General features: G+C 51.0%; 1 protein-coding gene across 2 annotated transcripts in view; it reads right to left on the bottom strand.

The window, feature by feature from the left end:
- UPF1 (UPF1 RNA helicase and ATPase) overlaps positions 1-26,929 on the bottom strand; it is a 36,229-nt gene extending 9,300 nt beyond the window's left edge. Inside the window, exons 1-15 of one of the 2 annotated variants that reach the window (XM_079919011.1) lie at positions 26,442-26,929; positions 12,614-12,756; positions 10,918-11,007; positions 8,443-8,610; positions 7,837-8,017; positions 6,555-6,716; positions 5,817-5,934; positions 5,568-5,666; positions 4,928-5,036; positions 4,594-4,753; positions 4,372-4,490; positions 3,746-3,910; positions 3,536-3,650; positions 2,781-2,924; positions 2,172-2,385 (exon numbers count right to left, since the gene is read on the bottom strand). In XM_079919011.1, the coding sequence (XP_079775137.1) occupies positions 2,172-2,385; positions 2,781-2,924; positions 3,536-3,650; positions 3,746-3,910; positions 4,372-4,490; positions 4,594-4,753; positions 4,928-5,036; positions 5,568-5,666; positions 5,817-5,934; positions 6,555-6,716; positions 7,837-8,017; positions 8,443-8,610; positions 10,918-11,007; positions 12,614-12,756; positions 26,442-26,663 (2,209 nt within the window). In that variant the 5' untranslated portion in view covers positions 26,664-26,929. The remainder of the gene's footprint in view (positions 1-2,171; positions 2,386-2,780; positions 2,925-3,535; positions 3,651-3,745; positions 3,911-4,371; positions 4,491-4,593; positions 4,754-4,927; positions 5,037-5,567; positions 5,667-5,816; positions 5,935-6,554; positions 6,717-7,836; positions 8,018-8,442; positions 8,611-10,917; positions 11,008-12,613; positions 12,757-26,441) is intronic. The other variant, XM_079919012.1, reaches the window with a different exon arrangement.
- Between the last annotated feature and the right edge of the window lie 693 nt (positions 26,930-27,622).

The following is a 27,622-nucleotide window of genomic DNA, read 5'->3' as shown; positions in this document are numbered from 1 at the left end:
GAGAACACGTCGTATGATCCCTTTTATGTCAAGCTGAAAATGAGGCAAAGCCTCAACCTTTCAAGCGAGGGCAGTGGCTGGCAAGCTTGGTGACCTGCTCACTGCTGGCAAACGCTTAACCACCTGCTGGGGGTAAGGCGAGGGCTAATTCAGTGCTGGCCAATTTCTGTGGTGTAAACACTCCCGCCACCACTGATGTCAGGCTATCCTGAGTCCGTGGGTCTGGGCAGGCACCCGCACTGCCCTGGACAGGGGTCACTTCAAGGCTGCAAGGAGCTGGTCAGGTTGTGCTTTTAGATGCAGGTGCTAGTTACACAGGTGTGTTCACTTAGTGAAAACTCACTAAGCTGAACACTTAGGATCTGGGCACTTTTTTGCACTTCAGTAGAGAGTTTAAAAAAATATACTCATGGGCACTGATGGTTCAGCAGTGAACCACCACCACCAACCCCTGCCCTACGGAGCTGACGCCGTGGAGGTAGGTGGAGCAAGGTGGGCAAGGGTGTGAATCACGGTTAAGCGGTGGCTTTCCCAACAAGTGTCAACCGCGTCAGAGAATCACAAACAAGCTCCTCATGGCCTGGCCTTTTCTAGCCCCACCACCCAACAGACCAGCAGCATTCTAAGTGTCAAGACTGCATTGCACAGCAGCCATGGGGCCCTGGCCAGGCACGCACACTTTCGGCCTCAGTCTCCTCACCTATAACGTGGGCTAAACAGGCCGACGTGGTGGGCTGCTGGCATTAATGAGACACTAACTGGTTCTTGAATGAATGCTGGTCTCAGAACCCCTTTACACTCTGAAAAGTTGAGTTCAAACAGCTATTGTTTTTATGGATTACATCTACTGATATTTATTGTATTTTAAAACCCAGAAATCTAAAATATTTTAAAATTCATTTAAAGATAAACATATTAACTTACAAATATTTTTTTATGAAAAATAACTGTATTTTCCACTAAAATATACATTTAGTGAATTTTCGCAACTCACTTCACTATCTGGCTTATTCTACTCCTGTTCCCAGTCTCCCATGAGCCCTTGCAGCATGTGAGGATGGTCACAGATGCATGTGGTTGGAAAAGGGAAGCGTGTTTTATGACCTTTCCTACTACTGTGGAATTCTGCCCAATTCTACAGGAAAGCTGGACGGGAGGTCACCCTGCAGGTCAGTGACGATGGCCTTTCTACTCTGCCCTGCACCTGCATGGCCTTTGACCCCCCAGTGACTTGGGAGCACCCTTGCTGGCCACTGGAATGGCAAGTGCCTGCTCACCCCGTCAAGCAGAGCTTCCAAAGGCTGACGCACCTGACATCTGTCACCACCAAAGATCTCATCAGAAAATCCATGCAGCATTGGGAAGACTTGATCAGCTTATGCTAGGGGACATGGGTTTTCCAAAATTCTAATTTTGGTGTGAATTCTCAGATTTTATCACTGGTGATGAATATTCTCAGTTATTTTCCTTGAAGCCACAGGCTCACTTTGGTCACTTTTGGGAAAACGCCTGCTAAATACCCCAGTCTGTATAACCAGTGTGTGAGTCCTTCCTTCAAGCACCTCACACCCCTGCCAAGTTTCTTAGGAGAACGTCCTCTCCCATCACACATAGAATCACAAGAACATGCACTCAGGGATTAGTAAACTGAGTACGCTTTGCTTGTGCACCCAGGCTGGTGCCTGCCACAGGTGCGTGGTGGTGACGACACACAGCAGCCTGGTCGCACCACTGACTCATGCTGAGGCTTCTGCGCCATTAGCGTAAGTGTCAGCACAGCCAAAAGGCACACGATGTCCCAGTGTTACTACAGAAGTAGGCTGGCCTTGGTCGTGCAGAGGTCTTTGAGACCCCCATGGCCCGGACTTTGAGAACCACCGATAGAGGAAGGAGCGGGACAGGCAGTCAGCTCTGCCACCCCCTCTTGTGTGTGTTGTGTGTGATGCGCCAATGGTGGAAATGCTCACATAGTGACTCTGAATTTTACGAGGACACAGGCTCCCCCTTGCCCACACCCCGAGAATGTCCCAGAGTGCACTTTCTGTCCCACTGACCACTGCATCTCTCTGAGGCGTCCCCTACCCACTAGCAGTCACCACGTAAGGCCACTTAAGAAGGAAGTGACAGGAGGTATTGTCTCCCCAGGCCCCCCACTCTGGGCCGAGTATTACCTGCAGTGACACCATTCTGAAGAGAGCCCTCATAGAAGATGTTGGATGGGAAGGCACTGAGCGCAGGATGCATCCGATACTGGACCTGCAGACGGATGGGACGGATGCCCAGCACCACCAGGCGCTCAAAGAGCGACTGGGACAGCCCGGCCTTGGCCGCCTTCTTGCACATCACCACGGGGCCCAGCTGGCAGTGGTCGCCCACGAGGATCAGCTGTGGTGAAAGGCCCACACAGGTAAGAAGCTCAAGCATGGAACAGCCTAGACGTCCACTCAGGGGACTAAGAGGGCCAGGGTCCATACAACCACCCGGCTATGTGAATTCAAGTGGCAAGATATGGCCTGGGGGTGGGAAAACTGCCCACCACATACATGGAACACGCAAACTTGCACTCAGAACCCACACAAAGGCACTCTGTGCCAAGTCCACCCTTCGAAGACCCCCTCAAAGGGCCTGCTGTGCATCCCTCTGTGCTCTGGCAGGGCATCAAACAGCACTACAGGACACTTAAAAACAAACCCCCAGCACTAAGAATTACACAGAACTGGAACAAGAGAGAATGCACACCAATTTTCAAACAAGACTATAATGGATGGGCTGTGGCCCACCTGCTTGGCTCCAAGGACCACAGGGACCATGCACTCTGGCTCGGTGGCCTGGGTGCTCTCGTCGATTAAAATGGATCGGAACTGCATCTTGGCGAGCCTCGGGTCCCCGGCGCCCACACACGTGCAGCAGATGACATCTGCATTCTGGGGAAGAGAGTGCGCCAGGCATCAGGGCACCTGCACGGCCAATGTTCCCAGATCCCCAAAGCAGGCAGGACGGGACACAGACACCATTCCGGTCCACGCCCTCCTCAACAACTATGGAGATAAGTGGTCCCTCCCTGACAACATCTGTCCAGGGTGCAATGACCCTAACTTTCGAGATCCTAAGTGGTTGGGCTTCACTCCTAAGAAAGAGCTTGGCGCCTTGAGACAGCCTCTGAGGGGCAGCGCTAAGCCAAGGGCACCATGCTCAGGCTGAGATCCACTTCTGGTTGGTTCATCAGCAAAGAGCAGGAGACAGCGCTCCAGACCTGCCCCCTGCCCCACCGCGGGTACGGACCAGGTTCCCAAGATCCCAGCAGCAGGGAGGCTGGCGGGAAGTGGAATCTACCTCAACAAGATGTCTCTGTGTGATCTCAGAAAAGCATACGGAGGAGGGTATCAGAGTTCTCTCCTCAAATGCAAAAGAACAAACTAACTAAAGGTGCCATCGTGGACTTAACGTATCCAAGCAGGTCCTTTGGCCCAAGTGAACAAGACAAACGCCCAAAGGCCCAGGCCAGTTCCCCCGGCAGCAGGGCAGGTGAGTTCACCATGAGCAGCTCCCTCTCGGCAGTGCGCTTCAGGGCCCGGTATCGCTTTTCATCCGCAGACGACAGCTCGCCAGTCTCATCCTTCAGCTGCTGCAGCTTCTGGAGCTCCGGCATGCTGCAGACACAGGGGCACATGAGAGGGAGGCGTGTGCCGCCAGGGCCTGCCCAGGGGAGACACACCTCACTTAAGGCCGGCTACCCGACACCCACCTGTCCATGTTCCTGATCTGGTTGTGCAGGGCCAAGAACGACACCGGGGAATCGATGGCCTCTCGGCTCTTGGCACAGAGCCGCACGACTTTCAGCCCAGTCTGGTGGATCTTCTCAGTCAGCTGATCCACGGCTATGTTGCTTGGAGCACAGACAAGCACGGGCCTTCAACACAATGTGAGCAAATGTCAGTGCTCGCCCAGAGAAAGTCGAATTAGCCAAGACTGTTGTTTTGAATCACAGGCGGTAGAGCCAGCTCAAGCTCTAAGACTAAAGCCGGGAGTGACACGATGCTGAAGGAGCTAAGAGCCAGATGGTCTGGAGCTTCCTGATCTTCACTCTACTCAAGCAACCCACCGCTAGCACCCGAGTCCAACATCCTCACCTCCCGTTTGCACTGTAAAGCCTCTCAAAGCTCCAAGGTGCACGCAGGCACAACACGACCCAGGATGGACCTACCCACTACGGCCTTTACAAGAATGGCAGGTTTGCTTGTTAAAAGCAACCGCAAAGGCCAGATCTAATACAAACGGCATAGAATGCAGCATGCCAGACACCCTGGGCCCCGAAGCCTCCTGGAAGACAGGCCTCCCTCTCTCCCCCACTTGGGCCATGCAGAGCCCTACCCATTGCCTTGCCGAGCCAGGTGGTAGACAATGGTGGCTGAGGTCACCGTCTTTCCTGTGCCCGGTGGGCCCTGGATCAGACTCAGTGGTCTCTGCAGCACAGTCTTCACGGCGTAAACCTTCGGATACAAGTGGCCGTTAGGGGTGCAGGCACGGCGGAGGGCCGCTCACCGGGCAGGCTCTGCAGTCCGGGACCCTCCTGCCCCCGGGGCGGGGGAGAACCTGAGAGTGGTTGAGGTCAGGGAGCCCCTGCGCCGTGAAGCGTTTGGGCAGCTGGCACTTGATGATCACATCCTCCACTTCGTGGCCGAGAAGTTTGTGGTAGATGTAGCCCGACACGGAGGTCTCGTCCACAGCAAAGGTTTTCAACGCACTCTGCATCCTGAAAGGAAAGCTCCAGGTCAGTGGCACGCACCACCGTGGAGCTGCTGTGCAGACCTGCCCCTCCGTGATGAGGAGGAGAAGCACGGAGACGCCGGAGGCAGCAGCCACGCCAAGGGCAGGTGACGGCAAAGTAGATGCAGGGAAGTAGAGGCTGGGAAGGAGGCAGACATACCTGTCGAATGAGGTTGACTTCCACACGAAATCCACCTGGAAGTTATGAGTCACCTCCACGGGTGCACCCACACTGCTCCGAAGCTCAATAGCGATCTCATCGCCATAATCTATGCCGCCGAGTTAAGTCTCATTCTGGTCAAAAGCCTTTCTGAGGAGACCTCACTCTGTTACTGAAGACACAGACCCTCCTCTGCACCAAAGACAGAAAACGCAGCCAGAGACCCATGTTCTCGGTGACAGATTCTGCCCACCGTGTCCGGGGCCAGCGCAGCCAGCACCGTCCTCCTCCTCGTGAGCCCTGGGGCAGCAGCCAGCACCCAGCATGGAGCAGCCAAGCCCAGGGCCCAAGTTCCAGGCCCTGACTGTGAATTTCCGCAGAGCCCTCAGGCACATAGCTCGGAGCACCCTGGCTTCTGCCTAAGCAGCTCTCTTCATCAGTTTTATAGAAACGGTGCCCCCTCAGAGGACACCTGAAGAAAGGGCGTTGCAGTCGCAGCTGTACACACCCTTCCCTCCACCTGAGGCCCCGAGGCTGCTCTCAGCAGTGACCCCCACGCAGGTCTCCTGTGCTCTGGACAAGTTCGTCACAGACTTGGGCAGACAGTGCCTGTGCCAGCCCTTCTTTACACAAAGGATACTATCAGGGACCTTGATGACGTGGCCGATCCCTTTCCACAGGGGCGCCAGGTCCCCTTTGTACCGCAGGCATATCTCATCCCCTTGCATGAGCCGCATGTCTTACAGGGAAAAGACAGCAAGAAAGTTAAAGTTTTCACATGTGCCACAGACGCTACCATGAAGAGTTCAAATTAAGGGACACTTTACAAGGGTGAAACTAGGAATTTTATGCTACTTATGGTCACAAATATTTTAAAACTTAAAATCACCTCTTAACCAAATTATGACTAAATCCTCATTACCAGAGTCAGTCTTGGGCAAAGTGAAGTAGGCGATTCTCTTCTTGTTAAGGCCCAGGTCCCACCTGACCGTGATGTTATCTTGAGTCTGAGCACATAAAAAATAAGAGCCCTGTTAGCCTGCAACACAGACACAGGCCTGGACTCCTTGTGTCTGGGTTTCCACAGGTGCGTGCCCTATGGCGAGCAGCACCGGACAGCCTGAAACACCAACAAGGGCACATCCAAGAAGTCATTAGGACCCCGAAACCTGCGCAGGACGACCAGGAGACCCCCATATGATGTCTGTTCTTGGAGGCGGCTTCTCTGTGGGCTGCGGAGGGAGAGAAGGGAGCCGATGGCCGGGGACACATCTCGTGAGCCTCAGGGCTCCTGCTTCCTATGCACAGTCTCCGAGGGATGGGCACAAGGAGTGTCCTCAGTGTGCTGTGGGCTCCTGAGGTCTGACTCTCATGGCTGTGGCAAAGGCTACAAACCCAAATGTAAGGAATTTTTGTTGGATTTAAAATCAGAAAACACCCAGGCGGGTGTCTGGCTTTGAGTGATGGGGCGTCTGCCCACAGGCCTGTCCTCAATCCACGGTTCTGTCTCTCAGGGGCTGGGCCTCGGCCCACGTCAGCATTTGCAGTCTGCAGAGAAAACCACCCACCCCAGACCTTAGAAGAGATGCTTTGTTAAAATGACCAAACCCTCCTGCACACACATCACCTGCGACTCTTTCAGTTTCTTATCATAGTCAGCCTCCAGCTTGACCAGAGGACCGAAAATGTTCTGGTACTGGTAGGCATCCTCATACCGCAGGAGGACATGCTGCGGCTCCTCATCCACTCCCGGCTTCTCGAGGTCCTCCAAGGTGGCAGAAGGATTTTCCTAGAGGACAAGAACGGCACCACGTTCTTCCCTGTTCTCACCCTCTACAATGAACTATATGCGAGCTCCCCAGTCAACAGAGGCACAGTCACACCCACCATTTCTCAGAACGAGCTGATGTTGGGCTGATGCGGAGAAGGGCACCCGGTGGTCGGTGGTGTCCACTCCGTAAGGAGAGCCCTCATATCAGGAAGTCCACGTGGCACACAAAGGTGGACACCCAGGTACACAGCCCTGACACACCTATACCATCAGATGGCTGCATTCTCCAACAAAGGCCTAACCCCTGACCTGGGAGAGATTACACTTCTTCCTGGCTGCCAGAAAGATTACTGGCTTCCCTGGCTGTGTAAACAGAAAGGAAGGCCCACATCCCCATTTCCTCCTGATCCTATGCTGCACCAACAGGAGCAACGCACACTTCCTTGGCAGGGACAAAACAGTATGTGGGCTGTCTGGATACAAACAGGAACAGTGAAGTAATTGTGGCAACTTGAAAATCAAGGTGGAAAGGTTCCTTGCTGGACTGTCCTTCAAAAATATTTTGACTTGCACTTGAAGATAAATTCACATCCTTGATTATATGGGTGCCTAATTAAAATTTCTAGCCTAGTTACTAAAACTTTATCGTAAAATATAAACAGCCAGAACCAGAGATGGGCTTCCCTGGAGAAACAGTCTGTGGGCAGGGCAGGAATCCTGCGCGCCCCCAGCCTGGTGTCGCCCTGGCTCCGATGCGCCACAGGCCCAACCAGGTTTTATGGAGTACACCCGCAGTCCTGTCTGTCCACTCAGGCCCGGCTCTTCCTGACATGTCCACACACAGTCACCAATGGCCAGTTCCCAACCACTTCCTTCCCACCACCTACCCTTGCCCTCAGCAAGAGAAAAATTCTAACAGCCAGAGCTTTCCTTTCCCAGAGGCCTGGCGGAGGTACCCGTGGCGCCCTCGGTCCTGCTTCCAGAAGGAGCTCGAGGGGCCACTCCAGGTAGAGGCTGCAGAGTCCCCCTCGAGCTCCTTCCAGAACCTCCTGTTTCTGAGACACCACCCCCAGCTCCCCTCTCCACCCCCGGCAACACTTGGTGCTGAGATGGGTGTGCATTCCCAGCAGGCCCTCACCTTCCAGAGCTCCTCCAGCTTGTTGATCTGCTGGGCGGTGATCTGCCGCGCCCGCAGCTGCTCCTGCTCAGAAGGGATCTTGACCAGCCAGGACAGGAAGCAACGGTCCTGGATCAGGGGCTGCCACTGCGAGCTGTCCCAGTTAATGTCCTTGAGACTGCTCTGACTGGCACAGGGCTGCCTGCAGAAGCCCCGAGGGTGGGGAGAGCCCAGGTGAGGATGACCTCTAGCCCCCCAAAGGCTTACTGCCTTTAACCTCAAAGGGGCGTTTTCCCTACATTTTACTGTATGAGCACATTACCTTTAAATTGTTAGGAATAAATTGTGTGTCCCCACACACTTGGGCTCTGAACTCTTAAAACTCAGAAGAGACTTTGCTTTTACAGAATTGTTTTCGTGATTTAACCAGAACACACCCCAAAAGGGTTACTTGACATTCCCAGCTCTCTAACAAGCCCCAGCCCCCCGAACCTCCTTACACCTCGTCAGTCGGCAGAAACTATTTTAAAGCTCCATGGAGTCAGAGCCATGGAGTGGCTGAGTCTTTGGGGAAGAGGACTGGGGCTGAAAGGCAGTCCCCCAGGGAAATCGCGGCCCTGCCCTCACCTGCATAGCAGCACCACAACCGAGTCAGCCTTGGCAGGGATGAAGCCGAGGAGGAAGACGTTGCGGCAGCCGCAGTTATAACACTCCAGAACCGTCTCCCCCAGGGGCCCATCCTTGTGCAGAGTCACCTCTTTGCATTTTGCCCTCACGAGGTGATTTACAATGTGGCTGAAACCAGGAAATGATAAATAGTTAACACCCAAAGTTTGGCTTTTCACCACTTCCAATTTTCGAGCTCCGTTAAAAGTTCCGGTACCGTTCACGGTCCATTAGCAGGAGTGGTCACACCTCATCCATCTGGCATCCCGGGGGACCAGCCCGCCCCTGAACTGGCTCCCCACGGAGCACAAAAATCAATCCGACTTGAACCATTTTTAAGGAAAACTTTCCTAACACGTTTCACACAGTTCCTGCTTTTTTCTCTCCCCCCCAGTTCCTGCTTTCTTAAATCCAACTTATTGGACCTAAGTGAATCTAACGCTGGGGCCAAGGCTGCTGTCCTGGAGAGGCAGGAGGCTCGCCCCTTTCACTGCTCCTCTGCTCGTTGTAGTTTCTCTCCTGCTCCTTTCAAAGTCACTTCTCATGGCCCCTGTGCCTGCTTCCAGGAGCAACACCCCTCCTCATTTGCTGCAGGCCAGGAAACCTGATAACCAAATGTATTAGAAACCTGAGGACAGTAAAAAATACCGAGTAGTGGGGCTCAGGGCTACTCTCCGGAAGCACAGGGCCAGCCCTGAACGGTCTGAAAGCCCCACCGCCTCAGCTCTTTTCTTGCTTCGGGTGGCCAGGGCTCTGACGCCTTTCTCATTTCCGGGACACGGCTCACCTAAACCAGGACCTGAGTGCCCCAGCCACAGAACTCTACCCTCCGCCACGCCAGCCTCATTCAGGGCCCACGGGTGGTGCACGGTTCTGCCTCAAGCCCTCCCAGCCCCCGCAGCGATCTGCAGCCTGGCTGCAGGTTTGTCACACGCTGAGCATGCCTGCCAAGCCTCCAGCCTTCCCTGCTGCCACCCTCACATCACCTTGGGAAACCCCTCCTGTTCAAGCTTCGGCTCAGATGCCAACATCCTAATCCTCTCTGGCCCCACGAAGACTGTCAGATTACCTAACTAATCATCACTGCTCTCCGTACTTCCAAAGCCACCCCTCCCCCCACCCCTGGGCCTTCTACCAGGATCAGTGATTTTCTCTTGTCTTTTCTAGGCCCACCTCACTCCATTACACTGGCAGCTTCTTGAAGGCGAGTGGCTGTCCCATCACCTTCACAGTCTGACCTTGCACAGAACACAATCTGGCTGGCCGAGTCTGTTTTCTCTTAGAGGCCCTCCGCTCACTTCCCTTATCTTGGCTCTGCTGACCGGAAGCTGGGGTTGCCAGCCAAGGCAAGTTTTATTTAACTGCTTTTCCTGCAGGAGAGGAACTAATGTGAACACGGTAACACTTATAATTACCCAGAATGTTCAGAAAATGGTATACCACTCTCTTCTGGTTATCCTGAAGATGCTTTTCCCTTCAAATCTCTAAAAAACATCAGCTCCCTTTCTTGCCTCACTCAGAACCCCACAATTCGCATTACTAACTCCAAGGTGACACGAGATCTGACCATTCTGTGTCCTCAGCCACAGCTGCCAAAGGCACAGTAAGGGTACGGGGCTCTGTGCAAATAAAGCTGCCTATGGAATTTTGTCACTTTATTTCTATAAAACATGAACCTCAGAGGAAGATGCCGCTTTCTTGCAGGCGACCTGGATCCTTGGCCCACGGAGACTCTGCTCTGCTTCCCTGTGGTAATGGAGTGAGTCGCTGCACATCATGGCAGCCTTGGAGGAGCCACCAGGACCAGACCCATGCCAGTGGTGGAGGCTGAGGAGTCTCACCACTCGAGCTTAGCCAAACGGACTCTCCCCTGGAATCCAAGCACCCTCACAATGGGGGTCTCACCCCAAACACAAAACAAGGGACCTAGTCACAGCTGCTGCTGATCAACAGCAGGAAGGGAAGCCCAGAACCGACGGTCAAGTGAACTTAATTTAATCTGATGATTCAGGATCTGGCCCATATTAGCCTCAGGACTGCTCTGATGAGCTAAGGCCAGAGGGAGCCTTCTCAGGAAGCGGCTCCCATGGATGCCCATTACTGTCTTGGGAACATCCTCCCCAGGCACCCAGTAATGAAGATGAACGGGCGTGCCAGGAGCTCATCTTGCAGAAAAATATAAATAAAAACTGGGAAAGAGAATTAAGCCAACCCTACTTGCATAATAAAAAGAACCACAGAGAATAAATCAAGGGTAAATACATTAAGGCATTCACACACCACCATCTGTTTCAAGTTAAACCAGTCACAGAGGAGGGAAAAAACCAGGTTTGTTAGCGTGCTTTTATATTGTGCTTCGCTTCAACATTTCCATAATTTACACACAAATCTGAGCACAGCACTGATTAAAGACACATGCGCGGTTTGATTATCTACCTGCCAGAAGTATTTCCACGTCCATTACAGAACCACTTCTTGCTGGTATTACAGTAAACCACGCAAGCAGGATCGTGTATTCCGCAGTAACTAAAAAAGTCAAAACATCAACAGTTAAAGCTAGAAGACCACTCTCTGGTTTTAATTTGGCAGGATGTAAAATTCTTTCCTCTTACAACATTTTTAAGTTTTTCATTAAACACATACTCAAACCCAATGATCCCACTAACAAAATCCAATCAGTTAACCGCAGAGGCTTCCTGACCCTGTGAACGCAGGGAAGGGTTTAGGGGTGCTGTGGAGACTCCTCAGACAGCAGTAAAGCCCCTTCCAGGGTGAGGTGTCTGTGGGGGGGTGAGAGCAGTAAAAGGTGCCAGGTGAGCCCAACAACGGAGTCCTAAAACCCCCAAGGTGACCTAGTCACTCCCTTTGGCCTCAAGTTTCAGGAACCGTGACTTATAAGCAGGGAAATCGGCATCCTTAGCTCTGGGCACACAGAAGGTAAGCTGAGACCACGCTGCGTTCACAGTGCCTCCCATGCTCCAGCAGAGGGCGCCCTGCTCCTGGGAACACTCAGCTCAACCCAGCAGCGGAGGGTCCTGGGGTACAGACTGAGCTCAGCTCACAAGGAGCACCTAGGGAGATCCCCCTGGCCTCCCTTTTCTGAAAATCAACACACCAAAAACAAAAATATTGGCTCTCCACAGAGTTCTGTATGTGGATGAAGCCAAGACTCAAGTCTCAAATGAGAATGTCCTCTGGCCAAGAACCTTCCCTTCAACACCTCACGCCAGGGGGCTCTCCCTACTCCACTCCCCACGGACGGCAGGAGTGTGACGGGGTGTGCAGACTTTAACGACCTGCAGCTTCACCAGGACCACTTCACAGGCATATCTGGTACATAACAGGAACGCGAATACATATGTAAAAATGTACTGTAAATGAGAGTGAACAAAGAGCCAACAAAGTAAAAAAGTGTGCCCACCAAGCAGGGAAAAGAGCGGCCCTCTGTCCCGTGATGGGTGCAGACCTCAGAGGGGCAGCGTGCCCAAGGGGCAGGCAGAGCTGAGTAGAGGCCCAGGCCCACTGCCCTGCCTGGCGGGGTGCCCTGAGCAAGATCATTTCACCTCTTTTGGTCTCAATTTCCTCATGTGCGTGTAACAAAAAAGCAAGAGTAAGTCCAAACACAAGGGGTGGGTCCTCCTCTAGATAAGAATTCCAAATTTGGTCAACACGCAGGTCTATCCACTGACTACTCACTTCCAATTTTTCAGGAATCTTCCATGCAACAAGGAGGCAGATGTTTTAAAGAAGCCTACAGTAATCTCTTTGTAAGAGAAATCTTAGCTGCTCTATTCACCCTCCAAATGCTCACCCCATGTGATGAGTTCTTTCTGATACGTGAGTGGGGCAGGTACCGGGTAACAACCCAAGGGCCTGAGGAAAGCAGAGAAGGGGAACCTTTCCCCCTCCAGCTGGGAGAATCAGGGATGACAGGGGGTGCTGATCCCATTCGCCTGCCCAGTAATAGGGACTTATGTGTGTATAAAGGCTTGAGCAACCTCCTTATTCCCAAGGACAGTGTTTCCAAGTGTCACAGTCCATGGTCTTAGAGGGGCCTCTGTAAAGTTAGCAAATGCATATAGAATGTGGATGCTCTGGGAGGCGAGTCCTCTCCTCCGCTGAAGGTGCTCACCTGCAGGCATGTATGGGGAGATCCTTCGTGTAATAGGTATCTTCCTCATCTTCTTCGAAGTTCAACTCGGCCAACAACTGGCTAGTCTTGGCCACGCTGTCATCCACGGCCCCGTTCTGCAGGATGCCCTCAGGCCCACCGACCTATGGCAGAAGGCAGCGTCACCATGAAAGACTGCAGCTTCCGGGCCTCAGCCCAGGCACATGGCTTCTCCCCATATGAGCAGTCATGGCAACCTTCCCATGAAGCACTGGCCTGCTCTCTACTGTGCAACAGTTCAGCGTCTTCTGATTTGACTTTTCATACTCTCCTCTTCCCTATCAAACCTACCTGGCCAAAAACAGGGCACAAGTGGCTGAGGTCATCCGCCCTGCCACCTGCACACCCAGGCCCAACCCCATCTAGCCATAGCGCCATGACTACAAGCAGGAAGCTGAGGGCCACAAGAAGCAAGATGACTTTTTACAAACCAGATATGGTCCCCCCCTGCGGACAGCTGCACAAGGGTCCTCCTCCTTTAAAGCCTAAGCACCAGAAGTAAAGGTTGTGACCCCTGCAGATGTGGGAATGCAGTTCTCTCGTTAGTCCACATACTTCCTTCACTGTCAGTTCCCCTCTCCAGAAGGCAGCCCTTCTTAATTATGAATTAGAAATTGAATGTTAGGATAATCTTCCAGTTTCAGGACACAATCTTACTAAATGTACCCTTTATATGTCATAACAGCAAAAACATACAAATAGGCAACTTTAAATAACTAAGCGATGAATTTCACAGGCACCTCTGCTGAGCTCACACATCCATTCACGAGTGCACAGACTCAGCTTGTCCGAGGGAAACAGGTGCTCCTAATGCTGCCCCCGTTGGAACTGCCTCCTCAGACAGCAGCCAACAGTCCTCATCATGGTCCCCACGGGCCACAGCCCACACAAGGCTGGGTCAAGCAGTGGAAGCATCATGCGATGAAAGACGGGAAGGAGTGACAGGAGCCCCAGGGCAGGCACCAGGTTTCTCTGAGCTGTGAGACGGGATCAGACACTGGCCTGCCACGCAGAGCTGGGAAACCAAAACCCACACCCACGCCATGCGGGGTCGGCTCAGGCCAGTCCCTGTCCACTGCTCCAGTCACCTATATGGGCCTAAGGACAACGGGTCTCCTGAGGGGGGGGCATCCCAGAAACTCCAAAGGTGCATTCAGGTTGTCAAGGAAGCCAAGAACCCATTACAGGAACACGTGTCTCTGCAATGGTCTCAGCCAGATCAGAACCCCATTTCACTGTGTCTGCCACCACTTTAATATACTATCTTTTTTTCTTAAGATTTTTTTGATGTGGACCATTTTTAAAGTCTTTATTGAATTTGTTACAATATTGCTTCTGTTTTATGTTCTGTTTTTTTGGCCACCAGGCATGTGGGATCTTAGCTCCCCAACAAGGGATCAAGCCCACACCCTCTGCCCTGGAAGGCGAAGTCTTAACCACTGGACCACCAGGGAAGTCCCAACATTTTTTCAGAAGGCAACGATCAGGTTAAATGCAAGAAGACTGTATGCTTTGTTTGGGGGAAGGTTTTTTTTTTAAATGAAATATCAGTATTAACTTTTGGATTTTAATGTAATGAAGACAGTATTATTAACATCATCACAAGCACCTCTTTGTAAATCCCTGACCTCCTTTTTAAAAAAATTGTAAGTGGTTCTGTGGCGTTAAGTACATTCACATGGTTGTGCAACCACTACCACCATCCATCTCCAGAACTTTCTCATCTTCTCAAACTGAAACTGTCCATTCCCCCTCCCTCAGCCCCTGGCAACCTCCATTCTACTTTGTTTCTATGAATCTGACTACCGTAGGGACCTCACATAAGTGGAATCATGCGGTATTTGCCCTTTTGTGACTGACTTATTTCACTTAGCATAATGTGCTCAAGGTTCATCTATGTCCTAACTGTGTCAGAATTTCCTCCCTTTTCAAGGCTGAATAATATTCCATTGTATGGACACACAACATTTTGTTTATCCATTCATCAGTCAGTGAATACTTGGGTTGCTTCCACCTTCTGGCTGCTGTGAATGATGTTGCTATGAACATGGAGTACGAGTATCTCTTCAAGTCCCTGTTTTCAATTCTTTGGGGTATATACCCAGAAGTGAAGTTGCTGAATCATATAATTATTCTATCTTTAACTTTTTGAGGAATTGCCATACTGTTTTCCACAGCACCTACACTATTTTATATTCCCACCCACCAGTAGTGCACAAGGGTCCTAATTTCTCTACATCCTTGCCAACACGTGTGATTTTTCTGTTGGTTGTTGATAGTAGCCATCCTAATGGGTGTGAGGTGGTATCTCATTGTGGTTTTGATTGACACAACCTGGATTATAATGATGCTAAATATCTTTTCCTATGCCTGTTGGCCATTTGGGTATCTTCTTTGGAGAAAGGTCTAGTCAAGTACTTTGCCTTTTTTTTTTTTTTTTTGCGGTACGCGGGCCTCTCACCGTTGTGGCCTCTCCCGCCGCAGAGCACAGGCTCCGGACGCACAGGCTCAGTGGCCATGGCTCACGCGCCCAGCCGCTTCGCGGCATGTGGGATCTTCCCATACCAGGGCACGAACCCGAGTCCCCTGCATCGGCAGGTGGACTCTCAACCACTGCACCACCAGGGAAGCCCTACTTTGCCCATTTTTAATCAGGTTGTTAAATTTTTTGTTGTGCTTTGTTTGAAAATATTTTAAACATTTATTTATTTATTTAGGCTGCACTGGGTCTTAGTTGCGGCACATGGGCATGTGGGATCCTTAGCTGCGGCAAGCAGACTTCTTAGCTACAGCATGCGGACTTCTCAGTTGCAGCATGCGGGCAGACTCTTAGTTCCCCGACCAGGGATCGAACCTGGGCCCCCTGCATTGGGAGCATGGAGTCTTACCCACTGGACCACCAGGGAAGTCCCCTTTGTTTGAAATTTTGATAGCAAGTTACTACTTCAAAAAGTTACCTTTCCTTTTGGCAACACTTCTCCTGACACATGCAGCGGCAATACTGGGATGAGGCTGCCGACAAGGGACCAAGACACCTCTCAGTGTGACTGCCTCAGCACACACATGTTTGTTTTCTGAAAGTGTGTGGCCAGATTATGGTACCTGGATTTCACTTCATGGCAGTGAAAGAGCCACATATATCATGCTATAGGGGAGGGCTGAGAGGGTGTGGGCCACAATCTCAGGCTCAGGATGGTATTTACGTTTTTAAATGGTTGGATGAAATACCTAATAGTAGGTATTTGCTTCTTGTCCCACAAAGCCTAGAACGTACTACCTAGCACTTGAAGGAAATGCTTGCTGACATTTCTCCAAAGAAGACATACAGATGGTCAACAGGTACATGACAAAACACGCAATATTTGCTAATTATTAGAGAAATGCAAGCCAAAACTACGAGGTATCACCTCACACCAGTCAGAATGGCCATGATTAAAAAGTCTACAAACAATAAATGCTGGAGAGGGCGTGGAGAAAAAGGAACTCTCCTTTGCTGTTGGTGGGAATGTAAATTGGTGCAGCCACTATGGAGAACAGTATGGAGGTTCCTCAAGAAACTAAAAATAGAACTACCATATGACCCAGCAATCCCACTCCTGGGCATATATCCAAAGAAAACTCTAATTCGAAATGTACATGCACCCCAATGTTCACAGCAGCACTATTTACAACAGCCAAGACATGGAAGGAGCCTAAATGTCCATCGACAGAGGAATGTATAAGAAGATGTGGTACATATACATAAAATGGAATATGACTCAGCCATAAAAAAGAATGAAATAATGTCATTTGCAGCAACATGGATGGACATATCATATTATCATATTAAGTGAAGTCACTTATTAAGTGAAGTCAGACAGAGAAAGACAAATATCACAATATCACTTGCATGTGACATCTAAAAAAAATGAAACAAATGAACTTATTTTCAAAACAGAAATGGACTCACAACTATAGAAAACAAACTTATGGTTACCAAAGGGACTGATGGGGGGATGTTAATTAGGAGTTTGAAATTGACATATACACCCTGCTACTATAAAATCGATAAAACAACAGGAACCTACAGTATAGGGTGCTACATTCAATATCTTGTAATAACCTATAATGGAAAAGAATCTGAAAAAGAATATATATATAACTGAATCATTCTGCTGTATACCTGAAACTAACACAATATTGTAAATTAACTATACTTCAATTTAAAACACGGTTGGGGGACTTCCCTGGTGGTCCAGTGGTTAAGACTCCACGATCCCAATGCAGGGGGCCCAGGTTCGATCCCTGGTCAGGGAACTAAGATCCCATATACCGCAACTAAGATGGCACGCCTTAGAGAAGCCCGTGCCAAAATAAATAAATAAATAAATAATTTTTAAAATAAAATAAAAAATGGTTAATTTAAAAAAAAAAGAAAGAAAATGCTTGCTAACTCCTAGTCTAGAAGAACTCTTAAAATGTCTCATCAGGTTGTATAAACTTTTATGTGTAAAGAAATATCCTTAGTGATATGTGAATCTTTACTTTCCTGAAACATAAAAATTAGTATGTGGAGTAATACGGACACATGCGTGACACCAGGTGCCTTCATTCCACCCACTCCTGCTTCATCCAGGCCTCAGATCCCACACTTCATCTCCCCTCACAGAGGGAAGAGTGAACCAGCAGAGGGCACATCAGGAATGTGTGAGGCTCTTAACAGAGCCTGACCAACCATGTGACGACCCTTTCTCTGCATCACTCATACCCCTTCGGGTTTAATAAGGAGCAGGAAATCTAAGTCCGTTCTAGGACCTGCTCTAGGAACTCTCAAGAGACAATACAATACCGACACAACACAAGGTCAGATGGATTCTCCCTCACCCCCCACTGAAGGCAGGGAGACTAGAGAGAGAGGAGTCCGGATTCCCCAGTAGGCCCTGTAGCTGTGTGGCTGGGGGGCGTGGGTTTGTCCCTCCTCACAAGTACTTACGCACACCTACACACCACATGCACTTGTCCAACCCCTGCCCAGCCCCACTCCTGCCCAGCTGTGACCTGACCACAACACAGACTTCTATAGCTGGCTTGTTAATTTCTCCCTCTACTTTCTGGAAAGTTTTAAGATAAACATTAACTTCAAAAATACATTTGACCTTAGCAACTATAATTAAATGAGTTAAAGCACTGAACAGTGCCTGGCACAGAGAAGGCCCACAATCCAAGCCAGGCGACGTAATGGAAGAAGGGAGGGGAGTGTCCTTGTCTGGCACAGGACTGAGGTTATCAACCCATCACCTCCAGCCAGGACTCCTGGGTCCTGCTGGGCTCAAGAAGGGAAAGTCCTCCCCGCACCCCTGGCACCAAGCCCATCCCCAGGCACCGTGTCACTGGGTCTAGAAAGCGAAGGAAACAGTTCTCCCTCCACCCCTGCTCTGGACACTCATTATTGAAGTCCATCTATGAGCTGCTGAGCTGATCAAGGTCTTGCAGAGGTTTTCTGCCCAGAGAGTTTCTTACGACCCACTGCAGAACTCAGTGCACCTCAGAACAGCAGGAAGAGAGGCCACTTCATTCCCACAAAGGAAAAGCACATCAGTTCAAAAATTACCACTAACTGTGCTGGTAAGAACTTTTAGACCATAAATTTTTACCCCAAACCTCATAAGCGTCATACCACTCAGCATGAAATAGACATTCCTGTCCCTCAATCCCCGACTATGCCAATGTCCCAGGGCCTTTGCACTCACTATCCCCCTGGCTTCTACACAGATGGCTCCTGGTCCTTCAGTCCCAGTCCACAGGGCACCTCCTAGGGAGGCCTCCCCTGACCCTATCTGAGGGGCACCAGTGGGGCCAGCTCTGCCGGTCCTGCTCCCTGCTCTGACCCCCGCACCTAGAACTGAGCCCACACCCCAGGAGGCTCTCACAGTGTTAGCTAAATGAACATATCTTCTCAATCAAAATATAAGGTTGAGATGTAAAATGACTCATCATTTATTCTTTTCTTCCACAACTTAAATAAAAAAGAGCGAGTGGGAAATCGCCTTTCCCTCAGGTGACCTGAGGCAGAGAGGAACTACCAGGTCTCTGAGCCCTGCCTCAGGAAAAGGCTAACAGAAGATCCGCTCTCCCTCAGCTTTTGAAAAAGTTTCAAAACTACAGAGAATGAATGACCCACACACCCACCATCTGGATCCACCAGCCACTCACATTTTGCCACATTTGCTCTCTCCCTCTCTTGCTCCGCACACATATGCACACATGTGTTCACACACACACATACTTTTCTGTTCCTGATCCATTTCAGAATCATAGGTCCCAGGACAAGGGCTTTCTCCACACAACCACAATATAAACATCACACTCGGGAATAATGCTGATGTAATACTGATATCTAATACACATAGACACATTTTCCCAATGTTCTAATAATGTCCTTTACAGTTTTTTAAATCCAAGACCCAGTTAACAATTACACATTATTTGTGATGTAATCTCTTAGCCTTCTTTAATCCATTAGTTTTAACCACAAGAAATTGTTGAGATTTGACCATTTTTGACCTACAATGAAGGGAACTTCACATGGTCCCACCCAACACAGCAGTCCCTGAGCTTTGGGTTAAAGGAGTTCTACCTGCCTCCCTCTTTTCAGTAGACCCTTGTTTTGACCAAATGCCAAGTCCACCCCTGCCGTTCATTTCAAAGCTCAAGAATATCCTCGACCTGTTTGGGGTGTCTGCAGCTCACCCTGTGCTGCCCCTGCCTGCCCAGCTCTGGGGTCAGCCACTCGCAAAGGAGCTCACAGACTGACATGGAATCCACCCACACCTGCAGGGAGAAGCCAGGCTGTGAGGAGAGGTTCAGTCCAGAAGGCAGGACACCTCACAGGACAATGACCTGGACCGGATCCTGGCTCAGTGGCATGAAAAGAAGAAGAGGGAGGGGCTGCCCAGAAGAGCAGGGCTGGAGACGTGACAATCAATCACATTAACACTAGACCTCACAGGGATCCGGACCAGGTAAATAATCTGACTGTGGAGAAAGGGAAGCCCCATGTATTCAATATTAGATGATCCTGAAAAACTACTGTTGGTGCTGTTTGTCTGACCACAGCAGTACGGCTATGAAGGAAAGATGCCCTTTTCATGTTTTTAGAAATGCATTCTAAATAGCATAAGTCTAAATGGTTGAGTATCACTAACTCATATGGCTCAACCTCAGAAGAGTGAAATGACAAGTTGGATTTGCTTTAAAACACTTCAGCAAAGAAAAAGAAAAAAGAGAGAAAAGAAAATCTTCACAACCATCAAATCAAGAAGACAGATGGGCAGGATTTGCTTTATCTACTTATACACGAGAGAATTCCTAATAAACATTTTTACACAATACAGGTGGACAAGGTGGCTGCCTGGAATCTGTGTTAGCTCTGCAGAGCCATGCACTTGAAAGGAGTGATGGAAGATGAGCACAGCTTGTACCAAATGGCTTCTGCCTCGGGATGAGGTAAGCAACCCCTCCAGCTTCACTGTCAGCCCTGGCAGCTGAGCTATGCGAGGAGCTAGGGTAGATACGAAGGTGCTATCCTCAGTCATGACAAAGGGCTACTCACAGCTCAGCAGGCAGCCTAAATCAACTGTACTGTCTAGAAGCCGTCCTGGCAACAGTCCACAGGGATCCTGAGAAACCCGGCTCAGTTGTCCAACTTGCAAGCTGCTAGTGGACCAACCCACATAAAAAGGCACAAGGACCCTATGCCAGCCATGGGATCCCAGGACCCGGCATTCCCGTTGTTTATCAGAGGAAGTAGGATTTTGCCCTCAAGGAAAGCTCTTCCGGCAAGAAGAGTTCAAAGCCCCCCAAGACTGGGGCCCCATAAGACTTGGAAAAGGGAGCACTAAAGACCCGGCCCAACTCACTGCCCCCTCTGCACCTCCCAGGCCACATTCTGCTCTGGGTCCCACTGAACACAATGGTCATCTTGGCCCTTCTCTGTGAGCTGGACTGTCCTATACCACCAAAAGACCACCCCTACCACGCTAACCACCACAACTGCCCCTCAGTTGAGAGCCACTGCCCACAATCTGCCCCTCCAGCCCCTGCGCACAGCGCTCTGGTGGGGCCTCTCCCTCCTGCAAGGCCTCTCACCCAGCTCTCGGGGCAGCACCTCCAAAGGTCTGCTGACCCCCTACTCACACCTCCCATCCAAGGGGAGCCCTGCCTCAGCCCAGGGGGTCCCGGGCCCTGATGTAAACCATCAGAAAAGAACTCACGACTGCTCTAGAGGAGTTATGAGGACTCGGGGACAACGGGGTGCTCAGCGCAGTGACGAGCATGTGCCTGAGGAGGAGTGGCCACCTGGTACTGTGGTAGTTCACACATGTGCGCACCTGAGGGCACACATCTGACCCCAGCGCTCTCTGCCTGAGCTCCCCTTCTAGCCTCAGCCAAACTCTGCCAGGTCTCCCTGCCACCTAAGGGCCCTTCCTCTCAAGGGAGGTCACGGCACCCCTCAGCAGCAACACAAGGCTCCAGTATCCAGCCCGAGCCCCTCGTCGTGGACAACAGCCCTTTTCCCTCCATGCCAAGCCCTGTGCCCAAGTTGTTCAGGGTGCACTTCCTGAACAACTCAAGGACCACCACTCACAAAGGCTTTTTTCCCTTTCCCTCCTCTGGGCCCTCACTGTCCCCAGGGTCAACTGCAGACTGGGCAGCACCTGCCATTTCTAACAAAGCAGCTGCAGTTGGCAAAGGACTCACTTTGACTCCCACTGGGAGTCAGCCCTCCCCAAGCACAGCAAGACAGTGAAACAGAAGTACTGAGAGGACGGGCATTGAGAACCAGGCTGAGGAGGTCAGCCTGAGAGTCTGTGCAGAGGGAACAAAACAAAACGTGAACAGACACATGAGGGCTCCCAGGCTCACCACATGAGCAGTGTGGCCAGGCCTCAACTCCTACCTCTGAACACCAGCACAGAACCTACCTAGCACACGAGGCACCACATCTCCCCAGTGTGTGACCTGGACTGGGAAGCACGGGGTCACCCGATCTCCCTACCTTAGAGCTTTAACAAGAAACTACCAAGATTAGAAGGAGCAAAAATAGAAGAGGAAAGGAAAGGTGGCATGAAAGAGAACTCAGGACAGTGAGTGACTGTTGGGATGGCTACACAGCCCAGTAAATTTACAAAAAAAAACACAAAACACCGAATTGAACACTTAAAAACAAGAGGCCTCGGGAACTGCCTGGCGGTCTAGTGGTTAGGACTCCGTGCTTCCAATGCCAGGGGCCCGGGTTCAGTCCCTGGTCGGGGAACTAAGATCCTGCAAGCTGCTTGGCAAAGCCAAAAAAAAAAAAAAAAAAGTATGTCTTACCTGCTTATATCTATGACCCAGATCAAGGTGTGTGAAATTGTAAAAATTATAAAAAAACAAACAAACAAGAGGACCCTGGTATATGACCATACCTCAGTAAAGCTATCATTTATTTATTTTATTATTACTTTTTTTTTGGCTGCACTGGGTCTTCATTGCTCTGCACGGGCTTTCTCTACCTGCGGCGACCGGGGGTTACTCTTCATTGCGGTGCACAGGCTTCTCACTGCAGTGGCTTCCCTCGTTGCGGAGCACGGGCTCTAGGCACGCGGGCTCAGTAGTTGCGGCTCGCGGGCTCTAGAGCACAGGCTCAGTAGTTGTGGCACACGGGCTTAGTTGCTCTGCGGCATGTGGGATCATCCCGGACCAGGGCTCGAACCCGTGTCCCCTGCATTGGCAGGTGGATTCTAAACCACTGCACCATCAGGGAAGCCCAGTAAAGCTATTAGAAAGATCCCTCTCTTTTTTGGTTGTGGGAGCTAGATTGATAGAGAACTTTGTTCTGCTGTTAATATTGGTATTGTATTAGTGTTACCTTTTCCCCCCAATCATGCTGAATCTGGGTAACAAAACTAATTGGGTAAATAGAGTTAGGAGTTATTTCGCTTATTAAGCAGTAACTGACACGTAAGCCCTCCCTTTCAGGGGTTTGGAACCAAACGCCAGAAATCCAATAAGAGGAAAGTACAGGTAGAACACATGCCAGAGCTCCTGCGAGGTTAGCAGCATCTCATCTCCAATTTTCTCAAGGCGTACTTATGTCACAGCTGTACTGAGTGTTCACGGAACAAAAAAGGGCTGACTCAAATTTTAAACTCACCACTTTTAGGAACCCCGGAACTATATGGAACTCACTCCTCACCATAAGCTGAGGGCCAGGAAGCAGAAGATGATCTGTTTACCTGGACAATCAAGGATATGCTGGAACAGCCTTCCCTGACTTCTGAAGGCAGCAGGTTTTGAAGAGTAGGTAGCAGTTCTTTATAATTTTATAAATTGACACACATCAATGTACATAAACACCGGTGAATCCATCAATAAAGGTAACAAACACATCCATCACCCTCAGTCTCCTCGTGCCTTTGCCATCCCTCTCTCCTTTCCTCTCCTCCCCACAACCACTGATCTGCCTTCTGTCACTGTAGGTTACCTAGCACTTTCTAGAGTTTTATATGAACAGAATCAAAGAGTATATACTCTTTTTTAAGTGCATCTTTCACTCACTGGAATTATTTGAAGATACATCCATGTTGCTGGCTGTATCAATGGTTCATTTCCTTTTTTTTGTTTGGCAGTGTTCCCAACTCTTAAGATTTTCACCATAATTCCAATGTTTGGAGGAAACACAATAGTAGCAACAGTCAAGGGGAAATATTCCAACTAGGCAGACCAGAAGGTCTGTAATACCAGCTATTATGCAAAGGACTTCCAAAATTACCTTTCCCTGCCCTTTGAGGGGCAGGGGAAGGGGCCAGGAAAGGGTCAAATACCCAAAAGAAAACTGTCCCTTTATCTTAAGGACACCTGTCAGGGCTTTGATAAATATCAGTTTCAAATAATAAACAAGAAAACAAGTGTCATTGGAACCAACTCAGAGCTCAGCAGGAGTCACCTCTGCCTGCCATTCTCCCACCCTGGCCAAGACACACATGTGTTACCTCAACAAACTTTCAGGTAAAACCAACTGTGCAAAACTGGCAGTCAAGACTGATATCAAAAGTGGCTACACACCGGAAAGCAGTCTGGCAGCACCCGAAAAAGCAACAGGCAGTTGTTACCATACCACCCACCAATTTCACTGAAGGCTTACGTCCACACAGAAACCTCTACACAGACGTTCACAGCAGCATTTTCCATAACAGCTAAAAACAAAAACAACTCAAATGTCCACCGACAGGTAAGTGGATAAACAAAATGTGGTCTGTCTGTGCTGTGGAATATCATTCAGTCATAATAAGGAATGGAGCAGATACATGCCACAACATAGATGAACCCTGAAAACATGCTCAGTAAAAGAACAAAAGACCACATACTATATGTCTATTTATATGAAATGTCCAGAGTACATAAATCCAGAGATAGAAAGATTAGTGGCTGCCTGGGGTTAGAGAGGGGAGGACTGACAGGCTAAGGGGTGCAGGGCTTCTTTTTATGGTGATGAAAATGTCCTAAAATCGACTGTGGTGGTGGCTGCACAACTCTGAATGTACTGAAGTCACTGAATTGCACACTTTGAATGGGTGAAGTGTATGGTATGTGAATTCTACCTCGGTAAAGCTGTGAAACAAAAGTGGTTGCCCAGCACTTGACAATCCACAGCCACTCATCCAATAAGATAAAATCAAAAGGCACTCAGAAGAGAAGCCCAGGGACTTCCCTGGTGGCGCAGTGGTTAAGAATCCGCCTGCCAATGCAGGGGACATGGGTTCGAGCCCTGGTCCGGGAAGATCCCACATGCCGCGGAGCAACTAAGCCCGTGAGCCACAACTCCTGAGCCTGCGCTCTAGAGCCCGTGAGCCACAACTACTGAGCCCACGTGCCTAGAGCCTGTGCTCCGATACGAGAAGCCAACGCAATGAGTAGCCCCCACTCACCACAACTAGAGAAAGCCCGCACACAGCAACGAAGACCCAATGCAGCCAAAAATAAATAAGTAAATATATTTATTTATTAATTTAAAAAAAAAAAAAAGAACCCAACTAGAACTCAGAGCTGGTCCAGGCTTGCTGTTTTATAGGCTACAGTTTAAACAGGATTTCCAATAAAACGATTACCTCTCACAACCCTGAGCTGCCACGGGTCATGGCACACTGCTCAACCAAGAGATCTTTATCCTCAGCCTTCCGGACACGCTGGACACAAATTACAGACAGCACTATCTGGTCTATCCATTCATACATGAGTCCAGATTTCACGTATGTTTAAAAGTAACAAAAATATAGCTGTTATCCCCATTTTACAGCTGTGGAAACAGGTCTACAGAGTATGAAACTACAGGCGTTATCATGAGCCTCCAGCGGCTCATTCATTTCTCCATGCAAACTCTCCCCTCTCTCCTACCTTCCCCCACCATATGTAAACAAAACCGAAAAAACATACATATGGTGCACACCTGTTCTCCCTGATGCCCCACCCATCAAGCTTCTATTTTTAAGGAATCTGGGGTTAGCATGAGTCAAATGTTTTCTGCTTCTATTAGGGGCTAAAAGAAAGTCCAGGTGGGTGGTCTACCCACGGGAATGACTCATCCAACTAGAATGTAAGCCCCCTCCTCCAGGACAGGGTTTGAGCTCACTCTGGCTGAGGATGGGTTAGCTCCCCGCACCCTGGCGGTGGATCCTCTTGCTAAGGGACACCTATGACAAGGTGAACCCTATAGCTCCTCCCTGGCTGAGAATTCAGGAAAATAAACCTGAGGGAGGTGCCAGGCACAGGAATGGAATCTGAGATCCACAGGAAGATGGCTACATTCCTGGGGAGCCCAGCCCAAGACCACTGCCAGCCCCTTCTCCCACCCCGGGGCAAGGACCCAGGTCCAGGAAGTGTATGCCTAACACACTCTCGTAACACAAACCCAAATTTAAAATAACTGAGCAGCCTTCGCTAAATGTTCACATTATTAAGAACAAAACTTTCTGACATGGCAGAACCATTTATATGAAACCCACTACCACGGCCCCATTGGAGGAACAAACTCAAAACCAACTTTTCCAAGGCAGGGCTGTGGAGTTACGTAACAGGTCGATTTCAGCAACAGGCAATGCAAGAAGGAAAAACAAAACGCAAACTGCTTCATGAATAATCTTAAAAGCCAGAGAGTGTGGGGTTCTCGATTGGATGCAAAAATTCCGTGTCTGCTGGGGAAGCCTCGACCCTCCTCTCGCCAGCATCCCAGGGCCCGGTGAAATTTGAACCCGCCGCACAGTGGGCATGAATGGGGGCGGGGGTGCCCCGATGGCTGCGACCACAGGTAAGGGAGTGGGGCAGGGCGGTCGCATCAGCCAGAGGGGGAACCGGAGCAGATCACCCCGGAGCTGGTTTGAGCAGGGCACTGACCCAGCTGGAGGAGAACTCGGGGACAAGTCGCCCCCAACCTGTCCAGAGACGGACCTAGGGCCGCTCACCTCGGACAGGCCCGGAAGAGGACTTGGGACAGATCACGTAAGACCCGGCCTGAGCTAGGTCCTGAGATCACTCGGACGCAACCAGAGCGGAACTTGAAGGAGATCTACCCGGGTCCGGCTGGAGAGCGGAAACTGGGGCAGGTTGCTCCGGGCACGTCCTGAGCGGGAGATGCCCGTCCAGGTTACTCCGCACCCGGCCGGGCTGTGGGACCCGAGCAGATCAGCCTGGGCCCGGCTGGAGGGGAAACCGGGGCAGGTCCCCGACCGCCGAGGCCCGGCCCTGGCTTCCGGCGTCGCCATGTGCCGCTCACCTGCGCGTCGAGCTGTCCGGCCGCCGCGCCCGGGCCCGCGCAGACCGGGGCCCCAGCGCCGCCACCTCCGGGGCCGCCGGGGGGCGTCTGCGTCTGGCTGGGGAGAGTGAAGTCGGTAAACTCGAACTCGGAGCCCTGGGTGTCGGCGCCGAGCAGCTCGGCCTCCTCAGTGTCCAGGAAGGTGAGCGTCTGCGAGCTGGGCCCGTACGCCTCCACGCTCATGGTGCCGCCGCGTAGAGCTCTCAGGCCGGCTCCACACCTCACTCGAGCCCGCCGCCGCGCTGAGGCCTAGGCCGCAGGCCTCGGGCTGCTGCCGCCGCCGCTGCGCCCGCGCCCGTGAAACGGATCAAAACGCCCGCCGCAGAGCGAGCAGGGTCGAGAGTCACGCGCGCCAAACCGCCGCCGCTGCCGCCGAGCCTCTCAGCTTCGCCGCTTCCTTCGGAGCCGCCCGCCCTCGCAGCCCTCGGCAGGAACCGCCGCCACCGCTGCCGTCGCCGCCGTGCGCGTGCGCGAGCCCGACGCCAGCGCAGGTGCGCGTGCGCGAGCCCGACGCCGGCGCAGGCGCGCGCACTCCTTGAGGACGCCTCCAACCGCGCCCGGACTCCCGGAGCCTAGCGGGCCGACGGGACGCGCAACGTGCACGCGTGGGGGGCGGGGCTTCCAACTGCCGTCTCAGCAGACGCTCCAGTACGTGGTCACGCCCCAACCGCTGCTCTGTGGCGCTGGGGCAGAGGTTGGTTTCGGATTTGGTCGTCTGTGTCAGGCGGTGGCAGTGTCTTGGGTTAACTGAGCGCCAACTGAATGCCTTACATAGGTGGAACACCCAGCTGGGGAGGCTTCACCAGGACGGTGCGGTGCGTCCCCATCTCTCGAAGAAGCTCCCTGGGCCTGTTAACCCATCTTTAAAATGGAGGCGCCTGGCACAAAGTAGCTGCTCAGTGTGCATTGGTTGAATAAATGAATGGGGACAGTCCTTACCACAGAGCCTAGCACGCGGAAATGGTGATTGCTGCTGCTCTGGACAATAATATTATTCAGAGGCAGTATATAACAAAGCGATTGGGAGTACTTGCTCTGAGTTGAAATCCAGACCTGACCACCTACAGGCTGTGTGGCTTTGTACAAGTGATTTCATCTCTCTGAGCCTAGGGTTTTCTCATCTGGGAAAGGGGAATAATAGC

This window comes from Stenella coeruleoalba (assembly GCF_951394435.1).
Source record: "Stenella coeruleoalba genome assembly, chromosome: 3".
NCBI lineage: Eukaryota > Metazoa > Chordata > Mammalia > Artiodactyla > Delphinidae > Stenella > Stenella coeruleoalba.
Note: the sequence above shows the minus strand (reverse complement) of the source record. Positions and strands in the feature narration are given on the sequence as shown.